General features: G+C 43.9%; 1 protein-coding gene across 1 annotated transcript; it reads right to left on the bottom strand.

The window, feature by feature from the left end:
• Window positions 1–1266: 1266 nt before the first annotated feature.
• On the bottom strand, window positions 1267–10235 carry ST8SIA3 (ST8 alpha-N-acetyl-neuraminide alpha-2,8-sialyltransferase 3). The gene is made up of 4 exons (XM_006837516.1): window positions 9717–10235; window positions 8297–8419; window positions 5013–5570; window positions 1267–2024 (listed from the first exon to the last, which is right to left on the bottom strand). Exons 1-4 carry the CDS (start codon window positions 9893–9895, stop codon window positions 1742–1744), a joined length of 1143 nt encoding a protein of 380 aa, XP_006837579.1. The 5' UTR covers window positions 9896–10235; the 3' UTR covers window positions 1267–1741.
• Window positions 10236–19275: the final 9040 nt, after the last annotated feature.

Genomic DNA, 19275 nt, shown 5'->3' with positions numbered 1-19275 from the left:
AATAAAATGGTTTCCACCAGGGCCAGGTGAATATGAGCATAGGTTTTTGTCTTTCCTTATATTTGATTTAAAATTCAGCATGATTAAATTAAATGGATTAAATTTCAGCATGCCCCAAAGACGGGCAACTAATGCAATTTTTAAAATAGTATTTGTAACCCTGCAAGCAATCTAGATGCAATTTATGGAAAAAGAACAAGCTACTCCACTCAAATGTACAACAAACGTGCTTGAGTAGCATTTAGAAACAAGAAAGAAATGCTTATTAAAATTTAACGTCAAGTTGGCCAGACTTTGGGCTGGACTGGAAAACAGAGTGCTGTTTGGTGAAAAACCAGGGAGAAAAGAGATGTGATTCTACTCCTGGGAATAAATGATGAAGAAAGAAGGGCCAACTAATTCCATCATGGCAGTCTATACAACCTTAAATGGCAAAAGTTATTTAGAACCAAATCTTGCCACTATATGTGGCTTTTCATTTGTAGGTGTACAAATCTGATCTCAATGGAAAGGAAGAATATCCATTCTCTACAATTGTTCTGAAGAGAACAAATGGTTCTGGAGCAATGCTGGTGGGCACAATAATACTGAAAATGACCCCCATCTAAGCCTTATTCACAGGGGGCCTGGCTTGGCCAATCTTGAACTTCTTCCACTCTAATTCTGCTGGCTCTCAACAGCTCTGAATGGTTACGGCACTTGAGGGAATATAGGATTCCATAACACCTTCTGAACAGCCTTCTGCCCTGTCCTTTATGTGTCCTGGGCTCCTAAGCAGACTCATTGCCTCTATGAGAATGTGTGTTCTAAGAGAATGCTTAGCCCAGTGCTTGGGTTGGGACTGAGGGAGGCACTAAACCTAGGCTGGAATGCCCTTACACATGTGGTAACAGAACCTTTTATCATAAGAGTGTGCATGTCAAGAGATGAGATGCCACTGAGGACATAGGCTTTCTTTGTGCTCGTGAAAGATGCACTCGTGAGACGCCATTTACCACAGCAGGACTGCCCTGCTACAGAATGACTACAGGGACTAGACAGACCTTCATTAGAGGCATTTCTTACAAAATGAATTGTAAGTGGGTCCATCATGATTTGCTCGGTTTGTCATGAAACATCAAAGTTACCCAGAGCTTTGAACACATCAAGTACAGATGCAACACATCCAAGCAAAGCTAGTCAAGGTGATTCCTAGGAAATTAGTAAACTTCATGGTGGTGGGGCAAGAGGAGGGGTTGTAGAGACAAAGATGTGGCTGGGGGTGGGGGTGAACTGGAGATGGGGAGAGGGAGAAAGGGAAAGAGGCAGGGAGAGGGAGAGAGAGAGATGCAAACCAGTTTTTTATAGTTCCATTTTGAAGAGTCTGATCCCACCAGGCAAAACTGAGATCCTACCCCAATTGGCCAGAGGCCTATGATGACCAGGACTGTATTTGAACGGAGCTGCAGAAGCTCCAGCCCTAATCCTAATACAAAAAATGGGAGTCCGTTTATTATTAAAATAGAAACTCGAAAATACTTCAAACCATCTTGTTAGCAGCATAGTTCCAAATGCAACATTCCTTTTATCAATCAATTCTTAATCATGTGCTAAGTCTGCTAAGACCCTTCAAAGAGCACTCAGTTCTCTTAAATGGCAGACCATCCTGCTAAGAGATTCTCTGGGGTTCTATTCTGAACACTACTCAATTTGATTGGGGGCACTTTTTAGACAGCTATTTGGCACTTTCCATGTGGAGTTCTTAGGCACAGTGTGACAGAGCCAGCTTGGTGAGCCCCTCCCCATGCATTCGGTAAAGCAGCTGAAACTCTGCAGGCAGCTGGTGAGACTCCTGCCATTTGGTGGTAAATTTGGTTCCTTTTTTGTCATAGTAATGGTATGGAAGGTCTTCCCTTGTGTTGGGGTCAAATCCAAAAGGCCAAAATCCGTACAAGTGGATCTCTTCACAGACTGCAGACGCAAGGGTATATATAAGAATACCTGTGCTCAGCCGTTTGGGTGACAAATGTTTGTTTCTCCAGTACCTGTGGAGTAATAAGTAGACATGGGTTCAGAGGCCAGGTTTTCAAACTTCCGGGGGATACGTCATGACTGGGTTTGTTCATGTAATGAAAACAGGACTTGCTGGGAATCTATCTTACAGATCACAAAAACTCCCCAGGTAAAACTGCCTGGATCACCGGTGGAGGCTGTGGGAAATGCAAATGAGGGCCCTTTGTTGAAAAACTGTTAAGAATCTTAAGATGGTGACAGCAGAGTGTGAGACCAAATGCCACGCCCTTCTGAATGCAGTGTCCTTCTGGGCATGGGGTTTTTCTGAGTGTGGGGTTGCACACCCATCAAGTGGTCCCTACCTCTGGACTGTCCTACAGAGTGGTGGCTGTGACTCAGTGGTACCACCATGGGAGGCCACTGTATATGGTGGAGGTGGGTGTTTAATCTAAGGGGATCTTCTCTGTCACTTCCCGATTCAAACCTAGAAAGAAATCCTTTTTCTTGGGTTTGGAAACTCTCTTACAAAAAAAACTGTGTTCCCTACTCCTTCAATGACTAACTAGGGAGTTCCCAAGTTCTTCTTTAGCTTGCTGGGGCCTATGAAAAGTATTTACACACTTTATAGCTGACCCTTCCACACTTAGGTAGTACCTTGAAACCTTTCTAACTACACTGGCAAATACTCGAGACTTCTGTGTGTATGTGCATCATTGGCTGTGAAGGCACAATGAATGTGTTCATGAATCACGTTTCTGTGGATTGTAATGCTTTCCAGTTTTCATCAAACCTGAGTGGTTCTGGGCATTGTGCATCAATCCACCAGGCCCTCTGGAAGGCTGGTGGCAGGTGGGCTGCACAGACCAGCCCCCTGATATTTCTAAGCATATACATTCCCTTCTTCACTACTTCACCCCCACAGACATGGACCTTTCCCCTTTTAGATGAAATGAAAATGTTCCATCTCAGTTTTAATATTCTTAGCTAAAGGGTTAGGTTGATTTCTGACAATTCTTCTGGCATAAGGAAACTTGAATGGAACAAGAGGGTTGTAAAATGATGACATCAAATGTCCCCAAGACAGGTACACAAGAGCCTGGCTTCTTTCTGCCCAATTTGTGCAACAGCTCTGGGTAACTCTACTCTTTGCACTTGAGTTTTCTCATCTTTAAATTTAGGAGATGAGCCACAATGACCTCTTTTAAAGGTGATCAGATATCTGGGACCCTGGGAGAGTCCCAGTGAATGTCCTGTTGTCCCTACTGCAATGATTAACAGTGTCTCCGTTCTCGAAAAGAAAAAGTTCCAGTTTGGGTTATAAATTACGGCTTCACCCTACCTCTTAGATATGTGCACATAACAGTTTCTTAAACTATGATTCCTCCTCCTAAGGAAGGCTTAGAATGTCAGCTACCTAAGGAAGGTTTAGAATGTCAACTAAACAGTATTGCACTTAGAAGGCTTTAGGGGACAAGTAAAACCCAAAACCAGACCCTATTTAGGTTTTTTGGGACTGTGATGGGAGGTGTGGCTGGTGGGTTTGAACCTTGTGGTGAGCAGCCCAGTGCCTAACCCATAGCACTACGGGAATAGTCTATTATGGGATTTAAAAAATCTTTAGAATTCTTTGGTTACCAGATCTTCCAGAGCACATTCTATCTTATAATATCTGGGCAGTTTCTTATGATGTTGAAGCTACTTGCATAGGGGAAATTAAGAGTTGAGGCAATTTGCTTAGCTGATTTAAAGGGGGGAAAATAGCTTACAATTAATCTTGCTTTATAAAATGTCTTGGATTCATGACTTGCAATTCTGGCTGCATATCAGAATCACCTGGGAACTTATTTTAAAATGCCATCTATCTGCTGATCAGCACATCACTTGCATCAGAATGTCTTGAGATAGAGCCCAGACAAAAGTATTTTTTCAAAGCTCCTAAGTGATTCCAAACTAGTTTTCAAGTCAGTTTGAACTGCAAGATTGGCAGTTCAGTCTCACCAGTCACTCCTTGGAAACGCTATATGGACTCACTATGAGTCAGAACCGACTCAGCAGCACTTAACAACAATAAGTGATTTCTAAGAAACTGGTAGTGTAGTGGGTTATGATTTAGGCTCCTAACCACAAGGTCAGTAGTTCAAATTCACCAGGCACTCTGCAGGAAAGAGCTGAGGCTTTCTGCTCCCGTGAAGAATTACAGCCTCGGAAACCTTATACAGGGTCACTATGAGTTGGAACCCACTCAACCACATTTGACAACAAGTGATTCCTAAAGTATGGACAGAACTGAGAACGACCAGACTAGACAATATTGCATCTCTGATTAATCTATCAAATTACAAGAGATCACAAAGAGTTCATAAAATACTTTTCACATGGTTTTTCACTCAACTCTCAAATGATCAAAGCAGATTATTCAATGTGTATTTTATCTAGGCGTCCTGGTGTGGTGCTGCAGGATATGCATTGGACTCCTGATTTCAAGGTCGGTGGTTCAAACCTACCAGCTGATCCTTGGAAACCCTATAAAGAGTCACTATGAGTCGGGACAGAGTTGACAGCACTTAACAACAACAATGGGGTTTTCTAACCTTGAAAATCTACAAAATACTCAAAGAAAAAAAAGGAAAAATTTTAAGTCAAGTGCATTTTCTTAAAATACACACACACACTAACTTTAGCCATTGGCATTATCGGGACACAGTTATCCACTAAAAATTAAAGAAAAGGTCTTGTTTGTTGGTGATTTCCATGACTATTCACCAGGCTTACCTCCAAGAGAGGGGCTGACAAGACACTGATCCTTCCATTTGGCACTTGGGGTGGATGACTGAAAGTCTTAACTTGAGAGACTCATTTATTCATTACAAACGAGAATTAAGAGTTTGCCCTAAGTACTAAACTAAACACAACAGCTAACTGGATAGCTCCCCCAACTACCCGCACCCCTACCCCAAGAGATTACAATATTGATTTGCCATCTGGTGAAGTATGAGTTAAATGCAATAAAACATACACACCTGTTGACATGTTGCATTATATTTCCAGGCCAAGCCAACTGGACCTTTAACTGACCTCTGTGTTCAACAAAAAAGTCAACTAATGTCCTGGTAACCGTGGCTGAAGTGTGGAAGAAAAATGCAGGGATCCAAAGAATGGCCCCATCGAGCTTTTTTAAACTGAGGAAAAAGTTGTTACGGTCCTGAATGGTCAGAAGATTGTTGTAATATTTTTCCAAGATGCTAGGGTTGAAGGTTGTAAGGTTGGTTTTCCTTCCAACATCTTTTTGGAATGCCTCCGTAGGGGCGAAATTGCAACGGAAGACAAAATCTGATTTATCTATTTCTTGTCCACATTGGCTCCCTGTCAAGATCCCGCTATTTCCAACCACAGCACAAATATTATAATGCTTATTCATAATGGGTGATACTTCTGGAAGTAGTGATCGGAAGTTATTGCTAATGGAGAAAACATATTTATGGCTGGAATAATCATAGTGCATCAGTTGTCCAATCCGAACACTATTCTTGGTCAAAGAAAAATTTTTTATTACATCGACATGTTGAAGAATTTCTCGCCTAAAATAAAAAGAAATTTCATTAAATGCATCCCATTCAAAAGCCTTGGTTTTTCCATTCTATGTCTTATGTGGCCATTTTATCCATACAACAAACTCAGGCACATTGAACCCCAAAAAGGTTAAATGTTTATAGTAATTCTGGTGTTTGGAGGGAGGACTTATTCAGAGTCAACAGACATGTACTAATCTCTCAGTTAACTTCTGCGTGCAATCCTTTGAGACTCACAAAGGTTGTAATTTGAAGTTTTAGTTGTCTTTGCTAGGTTTCCTGCTCTATGATGAATGTATTTTGAGAGGAAGGCACAGGCAAAATGGTGCCAGAAAACACAGGGAGACAATTGACACAAACCTTGAAGAATTCCCATTAATGCACTAGCATTAATAGTGAGAGTTCATAACCAGGGGCTAGTGTGGTGCTGTAGGGTAAGTACTGGACCAAGGTTGTTCTGAACTGTAAGGTTGGTGGTTCAAATTCCCCAGCCACTCCTTGGAAACCCTGTAGAAGGTCGCTATGAGTCGGAACTGGCTCGATGGCACTTAACAACTGTAACACTTGTTTGCTCTTGGACTGCAATGTTCAAGGAATATCGAGTATCACTGGTGTCCAAATATGAGCCAAATAGATATGAGTCAGGACAATATTATCTATTATTCAAATATGAAAATGGTAGCAGCAGTGCGTGTATTTGAATATTTAATAGAAATGAGATGATAATCTCATTAAGAGCCTTTGAATAATGAAACAGGGTTATTTTTCTACTTGATTATATAGAAACATAATTTAGTTGAGGAAGTCTAATGCTCAGAAAGAAAGACCATTGTAAATCATAAAAATGCATACATCCTAACAATTCAGAGGGTAAATAAGGCTTGGATGGTATGAATAGCTAACTTCAGGTTGTTTTCAGTAAAATCAAGCATTCCCTGTAAATGTCTGTAGTGTAATACATTACAAGCTGGACTGCTAACCACAAACTTGGCAGTTTGAATCTACCCATTGCTCCTCAGGAAAAAGATGAGGCTTTCTGCTCCTGTAAGATGTACAACCTGAGAAATCCCATACAGGGTTGCTATGAGTCAGAACCAGAACCGACTCACAGCGTGGCACACAACCACCATCATTTTAGCATCTCAGTCACTCAAAATATTTACAAGACAAGTAACATCTTCCTTTGAGTTTAGATTCCCCAACACTAGGAAATCACATTACATCTTGTGTATCTTTTGCCTGTAATAGAGCCTGGATGATGTTACATATAATCACTTTCCCTGGAATTTTATTTAAAAAAATTACTGCATTCTTCAATGTCAACTTTCCAAAAGTTATCAGTGTAGTTCTTACAAGTTATAGTAAAGGTAAGTATAAAAGGATACTGGTAAAAATAAATGAAAAATTATAATTAGTAGATTGTAAAGAGTAAATATTTGAAAAGGAAATATTGTTGTGACTGGACATTCAGGTTACATGGACTAGTGTGAGAAGAATATTTTTCCTGACTTTGAGATATGTTTTAGAGAGATGTATAATGTATTCTCTCTATGAAAATTTCTGGGTGGTCTATAAAATCAATATTGGTTAAAAAAAACCAACAACCCCAAAGTTAACAAAAAAAAGGACCTTTAGGCTTTTAGAATCTATCAATTATTTTCATGGATTATTTTCTAATAAAACAATGTTCTGAAATTTTAAACCATATCCACAAGACTATAGGCTAATTTTTCAAGTAAACAATGTTTTCATAACACCATGAATATCTACTGAATTTGTTTTAATTCTACCTGTAGATTAAAATGTTTTAAAAAAGAGTGAGCTGTAGCTAGAAATACTCTGACCACATCACATCCTTCTAAATAGAAGGCTCTGTAAAATAAGTATTCACACCCCTAATGAGCATGCACACTAGATGGCTCACATTCCATTTAGCAGCAAAATAATCCCACCAGAAGGAGTAAGGATTTATCTCAGGTTCCTAAGAGCAGAGTAAAAATCACTAAGGAGAATACATAAATCAGAATACAACTTGTCCTGTTCTCCCCTAACCCCTTAAGAAACCAAACCAAACAAACTCTGTCATGAGTATGAATGAGGCTCCTACAAGACATAACAGAGTAAGAATAATGATGGAGAAATGAAAAGCTGCAAAGGCTTAATGAAAACAAACAGGCAAAATTATAACAACTGCTCTCACTTTAAATATATGCATATGATTGGGCTAAAGTTTTCACTCATCATTGGATGGAGGTGGAGTATGGTATTTTCTGTGAGATTCAAAGAGAAAATAGCACTTTAATACATATTTTTTAAAACGCCAGTAGGGAAGTGAAAAAGCACTGGGTGATCTTTTTTGCCATTAGCCCCTTCCTCATTTATGTATATATTTTAATACGAAAGATAGTGCTGGCAATATAACCTGACACGTTAACTACATATCAAAGAACAAAAATAAGTCCGAGTTAGGGAGGATATGGAAATATCTCCTCTTGATGCCCCCATTCAAATTGGTCGTCCTGTTTCCTTATGAGAGGGCAATACCAGGGGGCAAAATACACTAACTAGCAACGGTTACCTATCAGAGTGTTGTTGCGCTGCCAGGCCGAGAAGACAATGCAAATAACCCCGAAGAAGGAGAGAAGACAGTTTTGTTGTGTTGTTTTGCTTGTTTGTTTGGCTTTTGGCTTTCCAGAATTCAAAAGTAACGTTTTAGATGTTTCCCCCTATCCTACCTTTGGTGTAAAAACGCTGTCCGATTAAATGTCCACTTAGAAGGTTTCTCTTGGAGTTCCTGGGTCAAAGAATTCGTAATGGGCACAAATGATGGGTCTAGAAACTTCAGTGCAAACTGTGACCTGCAGAGGAGCGTGAGCACAAACATGCTGGCCTTACTCAGCTCCGGGATCCGAGGCAGCCTGTGAGATCAAGCGGCTGGGGAGGGGGCAATTGACCCATGTACTGTCTCCATCCCGCTCCAGAGCCCCCCTTTCCTTGCCCAACTCTCTTATCCCCACACCACTCGGGAAGAAGAAAGACTCTGGTTCTGTTGTCAATCCCCAGGGTGCGGGAGAGACCGTAAAATGGCCGTCTCTGGGAGAGCACGGGCGGGAGCCGGGAGCGCGCTGGAGCCGGGGCCCGGCGAGGAGAGAGTCAGCACCGCGGACAGCGCCCTCCAAGCCCCAGCCGCCAGGGTGGATTGATTTTAGGCAAAAGGGCAGAGAAAAGCGGAGACCCAGGGGGAATCTGGCGGGGGGATGGGGGGGGGGGGACAGCTCTTGACTTAACCTCTTCCTACCCGAGCGTAAGCCGGACTGTCCCCTGGCTGAGGGCCCTGGAGGCCGCTGGCCAGTTGCGCTCCTCTGCCCTATTGGAGATGCTCGCTCTAGGTCCCGCACCCTAGGCCCGGTTGGGACGGCAGGCTGCAATTTGCAATTGCCACCCGCCCCTTGGGACGTCCGGCTGGGAGAGCTTCTTAGGTCTCAGGTAGGGGCGGGGAATCTGGATGAGCTGCGCCAAGCCTTCCCTGGCCGGTCCCGCGCCCGGCTGGTGACCACGACCCAGTCCGAAGGTCGGCGGCTCTTAGGAGGGTCGCTTCCTGCAGGGGCATGGGGGATTGCGAATGACCGAAAGTGGGGTGACGAGGGGAATGGGTCAAGAAAGAACGGCTCTGGGGCTTCAGGAGACTAAACCCGCGCATCCCTTGAGGGAAGGGGGAGAGAGGAGCGGGCGAGGTGGGAGGGTGGGTAACGGGGGCCGGCGCCTGCGCCATTAAACCGCCCGGGGCCGCCCGGAGCTTGGCCGCGGTGTATGTAGAAAGGGCGCAGGGCAGACGTTCACCCCACGCTCATCCTCCCCTCCCCCAACATACGCTGCCTTTCACTCCACCATCCTTCTCCTTAAACCCTCCCCCCGTTTTTGAAATGGGAGAAGGGATGCGGCGAAGACACGAGGAATGCAATCACATCGATTAGGGCGACGACTTCAGGGGCTTTGGGTAGAAAAAGAAAAGGGAGGGGAAGGGAGAATTCAAGAGGAGTGGAAGGACCACGCAATTATCGCGCCCCGAGTTCCTCGGAGAAGCCCAGACGACTCCTCTGCCCCCCGACCCTATACCATGTCCCCGAGGGCGCTCCACTGGAGGCCCACACTCACCGGAATCCCGCGTGGAACATGTACATTCGGGGCGCCCCCGGGCTGGCGTACTTGGGAGTGGTGAAGATGTTCTCCTTTTTTAGAGACACGTAGCTGATGAGTGATAAAATCAGCAGGACAACGCTGAGCATCACTAGCCCCAGCACACTGGCGACCCGGGCCATTTTGCAATTTCTCATCCCGGGCTGGGCTGGGATCAGGGAAACCGGGGCAATCGGTCCATTGAGCGGCCAGCGGCTCGCTGGCGGGTGCGCGCGGGTGTGCGAGTGTGAGTGTGTGTGCGCGCGCGTGTGAGCGTGTGTGCCGGGGGAGGGGGTCGGGGCAGGGGGGCCAGGGAGGGCGGGGGTGGGGGGAACTGGAGCCCTGGAGAGACGCCGGACCCCCAAGGAAGGGGCGCGCGGGCCGGGAGGCTGAGCTGGAAGATGGAGGGGCTGCGTGGCGGCGTGGCAAGGGAGCACGGCGCGCCGTGCGTCCCCGGCGCCGGCTCAAGCTCCCCTACGCGTTTCCAGCGAGGCTGCCATCTCCTCCGCCGCCTGCAAGATAAATGTGATTGGAATAATGTTACAGTTCGATCTAAGCACAGGATTTAATTAATGAACTCTAATCTTTCAAATAACAGAGAGAGAGAGAGAGGGCGGGAGGGAGGGGGCGGCGGAGGGAGGGGGAGGGAGGGTAATTGAGGTTGGCAGTCTACAGCCCAGGCCAACGGTGGTCTCCCGGGCTTGGGGTGCGGACTAGGAGGTGGCTGTAGAGAGACAGACGCCTACACCACTCATCACCTTATAAATGGATCATGGAATCCGGAGGGAAAAATATCGGGTTTGCTGCCTTGGTGGAGAAATGTCAGCTGGGTACTTCTCAAGAGGGGAGAAAGGTTTGAGGAAAACAGGCGTTCAAAAACTGTTGTAACAGGGAACCGAGGGAAGAAGCGGGAACAGTATTGTTGTACTGAGAGGATTGTAACCAGCGTTAGGAAACAAAATGTTGAATGTAAAACTAATTTGTTCTGCACACGTCCACCCAAGCCACAATAAAATGTTAAAAAAATGTTTGCTCTGCTATCCCTGCACAGCCTTGGGACCTCTGGGGCAGGCCTGCCCCAGCACCCCAGTAAGGAGGAGGACACATTGGCTGGGTGGGCCTGAGGTAAGAATGCTTAAGATCTCCTTGGAATTTCCTAGAAGGTACCCATCATCCACCCCGCCCCCCTTCCGCTGCACAGGTAACTTCTCTCTAAAAGGTGGAGAAAGCAACCAAAACCCTTCTGAGCCATGGTGACCCCATAGGTTACCAGAGTAGAACGGTTCCATCGGGTTTTCTTGGCTATAATCTTTATGGGAAAAAACGATTGTCAGGCTGTGTGTGTGTGTGTTGCTACTGGGTGGATTCTAACCACCAACCTTAAGTTAATGTTGTGAAATGCCATCGAGTTGGTGCTGACTCACAGCAACCCTATATAGAGTTTCCAAGAAGCGGCTGGTGGATTTGAACTGCCGACCTTAGGGCTCAAATTGACCTTGTGTTCCCGCGTCTAAGTTAATAGTCAGTTGCAAAATGCTTTGATCACCCAGAGACCTTTTAAAAGGAATGTGGTGGCTCTGTAGGATAAGCACTGACCTTTGATCCACAGGTCGGTGGTTTGAGCCCACCAGCTCTCTGAGAGAGAAACAGAGCTTACTGCTCCTGCAAAGATTTAGAGTCTTGAAAACCCTATACAGGGTCGCTATGACTAGGAACTGACTGGATGACACTTAACAACAACAATGAGCCCTTGCAAAAGAGCCCTGGCAGTGCAGTGGCTAAGCACTCAGTTTTAACCCAATGATGGACAGTTTTAACCCACCAGCCCCTCAGATGAAGGATGATTTGACAGTCTGCTTCTGTAAAGATGACAGCGTTGAAAACCCAATGGGGCAGTTCTACATCGTCCTGTCGGTCCTTTTGTCAGGGCCTGGTTCCACGCACACAGCAGGTCACTAGTGTATTTGCTCTTGAGCTGAGCAGGCCTGGGGGAGTCACCCACTTTCCATAGGGTTGCCTTTGTGAGAGACCACCTAACTTAGCCCTGAGCCACCCAGGAGCTGAGGATATTGAAACCAGCCATATTCATTATAAATGTACAGAACTGTCTTTTGAAGGCACCCCAAGAATCAGGTAAGAGAGACATTTCACCTTTGAGGGTGGGAGGAAAATAGACACATACGTGACTACATGCTCAGCCTTAAATTTGTTTTTAGTATATTCACGTGTTGTTGGTAGCTGTCGAGTCAATTCTAACTTATAGCAACTCTATAGGATTTCTGAAGCTTTGAATAGCATAAAGGAGCAAAAATCCTCATTTTTCTCCTGAGGACCAGCTGGTAGACTTGAACTGCTGACCTTGTGGATAGCAGTCAAATGCATAAGCCACTATGCCGCCATAGCTCTTTATAGTCACATGTTAACTTGCTTGAATGTTAGTTGGCGAAGAAAGTGAAGCTATCTTCAGGTGAGCTACCCTTGGTTTGGAAGGAAACTTACATTTCTTTAGCTCTGTCATTTGCAGTGAGCTTATGGCCCCTTCTACTTCAACTGTACCCTTGGTTTGATGAAGTCACTATAAGCTGGAACCAACTCAGGGGCACCTAATAAAAACAACAGGGTTCCTTACCAGTTGTCACTGAATCAATTTCAACTCAGTGGTGCCAACAGTTAAGGTGCTTAGCTGCTAAACAAAAGGGTGGAGGTTGAATCCACCCAGTTGTTGTTAAGTGCTGTAGAGTCAGTTTCCTACTCATAACAACCCCATATAGGGCTTTCAAGGAGCAGCTACTAGGTTTGTACCACCAACCTTGCTGTTAGCAGTCCAGTGCTTATCCTACAATGCAACACCAGGACTCCTGGGTCTACCCAGAGGCACCTGGAAAAAAGTATTTCTGAAAAAATACGCCATGGACAACTCTATGGAGCCCAGTTCTGTGCTGACTTATATGGAGTCACCATGAGCAGGAATTGACTCAATGACACAGTTCAATGGGCTGTTGGTGTTGGGTACCATCAGGTTGGTTCCGACTCATATCAACCCTGTGCTCAGCAGAACAAAATCCTGCTAGGCCCTGAACCATCCTCACAATTGCTATGCTTGAGCCCACTGCTGCTGCCATTGTGCCATTTCATTTTGTTGAGATCTTCCTCTTTTTCTGCTGAACTTTCACTTTACCGAGCACAACATCCTCCTCCAGGGACTGAGCCCTCCTGTTAATATGTTCAAAGTATGAGAGGTGAAGTTTCACCACCCTGGCTTTTAAGGAGCATTCTGGTTGTACTTCTCCCAACAAAGATTTGTTTTTCTTCTCCAACACCGTAACTCAAATCCATAAATTCTTCTATGTTTTTTTCTTGTTGTTGTTGTTGTTAAGTGCCGTTGAGTCGGTTTCGACCCATAGCGACCCTGTACAGGGTTTCCGAGGGTGTAAATCTTTACGGTATTCATTGAAAATACCATGGCTTTGGTCAGGCACACCTTAGTTACTCCTCAGACTGATGTCTTTGCTTTTGAACATTTCAAAGAGGTTTGTGCAGCAGATTTGTCCAATGCAATACATCAGTTGATTTCTTGATTGCTACTTCCAGTGCAGCCAGAGTGCACCTTGGAGACCAGGATGGCCAAGCTTCGTCTCTCATACTTTGGACATATTGTCAGAAGGGACCAGTCACTGTACAAAGATATCATGTTTGGTAAGGTAGAGGGTCAGAGAAAAAGAGGAAGACCCCCAGTGAGATGGATTGGCCAAGTGGCAGCATCAATGGGCTCAAGCGTGGCAACAATAGTGAGGTTGGCCCAGGATCAGGCAGTGTTTCATTCTGCTGTGCATAAGGTCGCTATGAGTCGTTACTGACTCGATGGCACCTAACAACAACTTCCAGTGGGTATAGAAATTTAAAAAGAATGTTCCAGACAGATGGAAGACTAGGTACAGACACCTAGAAATTGAAAAGATTATGTTGAACTTGCGGAGCACTAAAGGGTACGAGGTGGCTGCCATGAAAGGAGAAGAGCCTACAAAGGATGTTGGGAACAGATTGTGAAAGGTTCGCTGTGACATGCAAAGGAGTTGGCCTGCATTCTTGAGGCAATGCTTAGAAATGCCCACCCCACAGTTTTTAGAGAGGAATGAATGACCCGATCCAATTAGACATGGAGGCAGCTGAAGTCTGGTCCATGGGGGCTGCTCATGCCAATGTCAGCTAATGTGTGTAGTGGCCGACTTGACTGTCCATATGCCAAACACTCCCCAAAGTTCCTTAAGACCCAAACTTACTGCCATATAATTAATTCTGATTCATAGCTATAGGAAGAGTAGAAGTACCCTGTGTGGTTTCTAAGGCTGTAAATCTTCATGGAAGCAGACCGCCTCATCTTTCTCCCTCTGAGTGACTGGTGGCTTTGAACCACTGTCCTTGTACTTAGTAGCCCACCATGTAACCCATTAAGGGTTATCCGTTATATCCCTTATACAAGGGATCCTGTTATAAGTTCCAGTGGCCCTTAATTTATCAATGAGCCAATTGATACTTTTTAATACAAGGCACTCCTAAAAAAGGGATCAGGAATCTGACTTTGGGGAAGGTGATGTCCTTCCAGATACTATGGAGATCCTGGTGCATGGTACTGGAGGAAGCACCTGGGAGATACTGCTTGTGGATGCTTTGGACCGGAGTTCTTTCTTCATATGATTGCCTGATTTCTTGATGTGTTATTATAGGACAAATACTGGACTGATAACTGCAAGGTCAGCAGTTCAAACCCACTACCCGCTGCTTGGAAATGCTATACAGGGTTGCTATAAATCAGAACAACCCAACAGCACTTAATAACAGTAATCAGTCTTGCAAGGGAACGCTGGTAGCACAATGGTTCAAAGCCATCAGTTACTATGCAAGGGAGAAGGATGTGGCAGGCTGCTTCCATAAAGATTACAATCTTTGGAAACCCTATTGGTCAGTCAACTCTGTTCTATAAGAAGCAGAGTAGTGTAGTGGGTTACGAGTTGGCCTGATAACCGTAACGTCAGCAGTTTGAATCTACCAGGTACTCCATGGGCGTCAGATGAGGCTTTGGGCTCCTATAAAGATTTATAGGCTCAGAAACCCTATACAGGGTTGCTATGAGTCAGAACCCAATCGGTAGCACATAACGTCCACTACCACCAACCAGTCCATTCTATAGGGTCGCTATGAGCTGGGGTCCACTCAATGACTGTGGGTTGGTATTCAGTTTAGTCAGTCTTGCAGTGGCCACAGAGGAAAGATCTTGGGATCCTTGGGACTGCTGGCCTCTTATTTTCCACAGAAGGTAAACACTTGATGAGTTCAGAAGTGGGAGAAATCACCATGGTCTAAGAAAGCTTCGTAAAAGATCTCTGCTGAAGCTGAGACTGGAAAAATACCTGGTGTTTCCACGGATGGAGATGGTACGAGAGGACAGGGTGGGCAGGGACTACCAGGCTGACCAGCAGTGTGGAGGATGGTGAGGGAAGGTCATGCTAAGGCCCAGAACAGGAAAAGAAAATCACCGAGATGCAGAGAGCACTTCTTAGGTGCTTTTTATACATTATCTGTAATCTTCACCATAATCCTACGAGGAAGGTATAATTATTTTCATTTTAGAGTTGAAGAAGCTGATGTTGAGAGGTTAAGGACTTGCCGAAGGCAAAGTCTCTCTAGCTCTAAATCCCGCCCATTTCACTATTCTTTGTTGCTTGTAAGTAAGTCCTGAAACAGAAACTGGAAATGTGTGGTGGGCTAGGGAGTTAGGAAGCATTATCCTTTAGGTTGTAGGAGCCATGTAATGATAATGATACCATTTCACACCTGCTGCATGCTGGGTATTTTACAAGGCATTTTACATCACACATTCTCTTTAATCTCTATTCTATCCCACTGAGAATATGTTGACTGCCATCATCTCAAGAATGATGGCCTTGACACCAAGACTCAGAGAGGTTAAATAACTCACCAAGGTCACACAGCTAGTGTGTTTCAGAAAAGGAGTTGACACCTTGTGCTCCATTGATGTTCCAGGGCCCAGAGGAAAGGCGGTGTAACCTCTTGTTTACTATGTTTTTATTCTTCCAGAGGAAGATAGTGCATACTGATCTATTTGAACAAGCCACTTCATCTCATGGGTGGAGGGGTGGGGGCAACAAGAAAAAGACCAGAGTGGCTCCTCTGAAGGGCTGGGGTGTGGGGAGGGAGAACACTAGGGGGATAGCCCGAGTCTCCCGGAGCTTCTGCACCTAAGACACTGCCTGATTACCAGTGCATCCTTCCTGCCAGAGCAGCAGCCAACACAGATGGTGCTCGGTGTGAAAAGGAGATGGGACGTCCCTCTTTCTGGCTTAACCTGAGCGCTAGGCCACAGAGAAGGTGTGGACTCCAGGGCTGACTGGAGAAAGCTCACCAGCCTTGATTGGAATGAATGCTATGACCTGCTATTTAAAGAGAGCAAGCTTAATTAAATTAAGTCATTGTTGTTGTTAGATGCCATTGAGTCAGTACCAACTCATAGTGACCCTGTGCATAACAGACTGAAACACTGAAGCAACCTCACAACTGTTGCTATGCTTAAATACATTGCTGCCACCACTGTACCAATTTATCTCGTTGGGGGTCTTCCTCTTTTTCTCTGACCCTCCAATTTACTACTAAGCATGATCCTTCTCTAGTGACTGGTCCCTCTTGATAATATGCCCAAAGTATGAGAAACAAAGTTTGGCCAGCCTGGCTTCCAGGGAATTCTGGCTGTACTTCTTCCAACACACATCTGTTTGTTCTTTTGGCAGACTTGGTACTTTCAATATTTCTTCCAACACCATAACTCAAATGCATCGATTCTTTTACTATCTTCCTTATTCACTGTCCAATTTTTGCATGCATATGAAGTTATTGAAAATACCATGGCCTAGGTCAGGCACACCTTAATCCTCAAACTGACATCTTTGCTCTTCAACACTTTAAAGAGGTCTTGTGCAGCAGATTTGCCTAAAGCAATATGTCGTTTGATTTCTTGGCCGCTGCTTCCATGAGTGTTGATAGTTGATCTGAGCAAAATGAAATCTTTGGCAACGTCAATCTTTTCTCCACTGATTACACTGATATGGATGTTATTTATTGGCCTAGTGGTGAGGAGTTTTGTTTTCTTGACATTGAGATGCAATCCGTACCGCAGGATATAGTCCTTGATCTTCATTAATAAGTATTTTAAATCCTCTTTGCTTTCAGCAAGCAAGGTTGCATCATCTGCTTATCACAGGTTGTTGATGAATCTTCCTACAATCCTGATGTCACGTTTTTATTCATATAACCCAGCTTCTCAGATTATTTGCTCAGCAAACAGATTGAACAAATATGGTGAAAGAATGTAACCCTGGCATTCAACTTTCCTAATTTTAAAACCATTTGGTGTTCTCTTGGTCTATGTACAGGTTCCTAGTGAGCACAATTAAGTGTCCCAAGATACTCATTCTTCGCCATGTTTTCCGTAGCTTGTCATGAGCCACACAATCAAAAGCCTTTGCATAGTCAGTAAAGTACAGGCAAACATCTTTCTGATATTCTCTGCTTTCAGCCAAGATCCACCTGACATCAGCATATTCCTTATTCCACAGCTTCTTCTGAAACTGTCTTGAATCTCTGGAACTTCTCTGTCAATATATGGTTTCAGCCATTTTTGTATTAACTTTAGTAAAATATTACTCACATGGGATATCAATGATACTGTCCAATGATTTCCACATCCTCTTGGGTCACTTCTCTTTGGAAGGGACACAAATATGCATCTCTTCTAGTCAGTTGGCCAGGTAGTTGTCTTCCAAATTTTTTGGCATAGATGAGTGAATGCCTCCAGTGCAGCATCAGTTTGTTGAAAGATTTCAATTTATATTGTCAATTCCCTGTGCCTTGTTCTTTACCAGTGCCTTCAATAAACCTTGAACTTCTTCCTTCATTATCATTGGCTCTTGATCATATGCTACCTCTTGAAATGGTTGAACATAGACTATTTCTTTTTAGTACAGTGACTCTGTGTATTCCTTCCATCTTTTTTTGATGATTTCTGCATCCACTATTAATACATGCACATAATACAAAATAGAAAGTATGGAAAGCATACACTATGGGCAGTAAAACTCCCTCCCACTCTAAATTCTCAGGGCTATAGTTACCCCCTACCTCCCTGGGAGACAGCCACTGTTGCCCTACAAAGTGATGCTAAGCACCCCCTCTCCCCACACATGAGCTTGTATTCACTTTTAAACATCATTGCTGGGACCAGTTTGAAATGATATTTATTTTAAGGGTTTCTAGTCCTGTGTCTCTACAGAATTCATTTTGCTTAGAATTTTGACATTTCAGATGTTTGCAGTGACTACATTTTCTACACGCTGAGAAATTACTCATTTTGTGCCTGTATAGACAAATGCCCATCTTACAGTTTAGTGAAGTGTCTCTACGTGAAGGAAATACGAGAACTTCACATGTCTTCTCTTCCTTGAATAAATAAAATAGGTTTGGAAAGCGTCTGAAGGTGTTTTGTGGTCCAGTCTCTAGGAAATTGTTTGGAAGGAGCTATTATGTACAATTGTGTTCATCTCCTTGTGTCCTTACAGAGATTTTCTACTTTTCAAATGTTTGCAGCAATTACTTTTTCTAGAAGCTAAGGTATAATACTTGGAGAAGCTACTTAAAATATATCCTTCCAGTTAAGCCTTAAGCCATTCCTATGCCTAGTGTGTTTTTGTATTGTGCTGGCTGTGCTAACAGGAAATCACCCACCATTCTAACAGCCTCAGTAACATTACCTAAGGCATTGTGGGGGAGGAGCTTTTAAAAAAAAATCTAATTTTAAGTTTTAGAAAAGTTTTTGTACCTTGTGCTTCTGAAAATACAATTTCCAACACCATATCTTTATGTGCAGGAAAAAACAACACCACAACATTTTTTTTGTTCCTTTATCCACTAATAACAGTATAGGAGTCCTGGTGTGGCGCTATGGGTTAATGTGCTGGGCAGCAAAGTTGGTTTGAACCACTAAGTAGGCAGTTCAAGCTCACCAGCTGCTCCTTGGAAACCCTTGTACAGGGTCGTCATGGGTCAGAATTGACTTGACAGCAATTGACAATAACAACATAACATATAAAAATCAGTCAAACTTCAATGTGATTTTTTTTAAGGTGTGTTGCTGCTTGCTGAGTTATTGATGGACACTCCTTCCACAGAGGACACAGTAGGGACTCTAAAGGATGAATAATGAACATCCCCATGTTTGCTCTCCAGACCCCAAACCCAAAACAAACTAAATCCATTGCCAGTGAGTTTATTCTGACTCATGATGATCCCAAGTGTATCCCAGTAGAACTATGCTTCATTGTACTGCCTTTTTTTTTTTTTTAAATTTAAGGTTTTTATTGTGGATTGAGTGAATGAAAGTTTACAGGGCACATCATCAGTTTCACATTCAACAATTCATATAACTTGTTTCATTACATTGATTATAATCCCCTCCATATACCATCAGTTA

Source organism: Chrysochloris asiatica, unplaced genomic scaffold (assembly GCF_000296735.1).
Source record: "Chrysochloris asiatica unplaced genomic scaffold, ChrAsi1.0 scaffold00021, whole genome shotgun sequence".
In the NCBI taxonomy this organism is placed as follows: domain Eukaryota; kingdom Metazoa; phylum Chordata; class Mammalia; order Afrosoricida; family Chrysochloridae; genus Chrysochloris; species Chrysochloris asiatica.
This window is presented reverse-complemented; position numbering and strand designations above follow the sequence as displayed.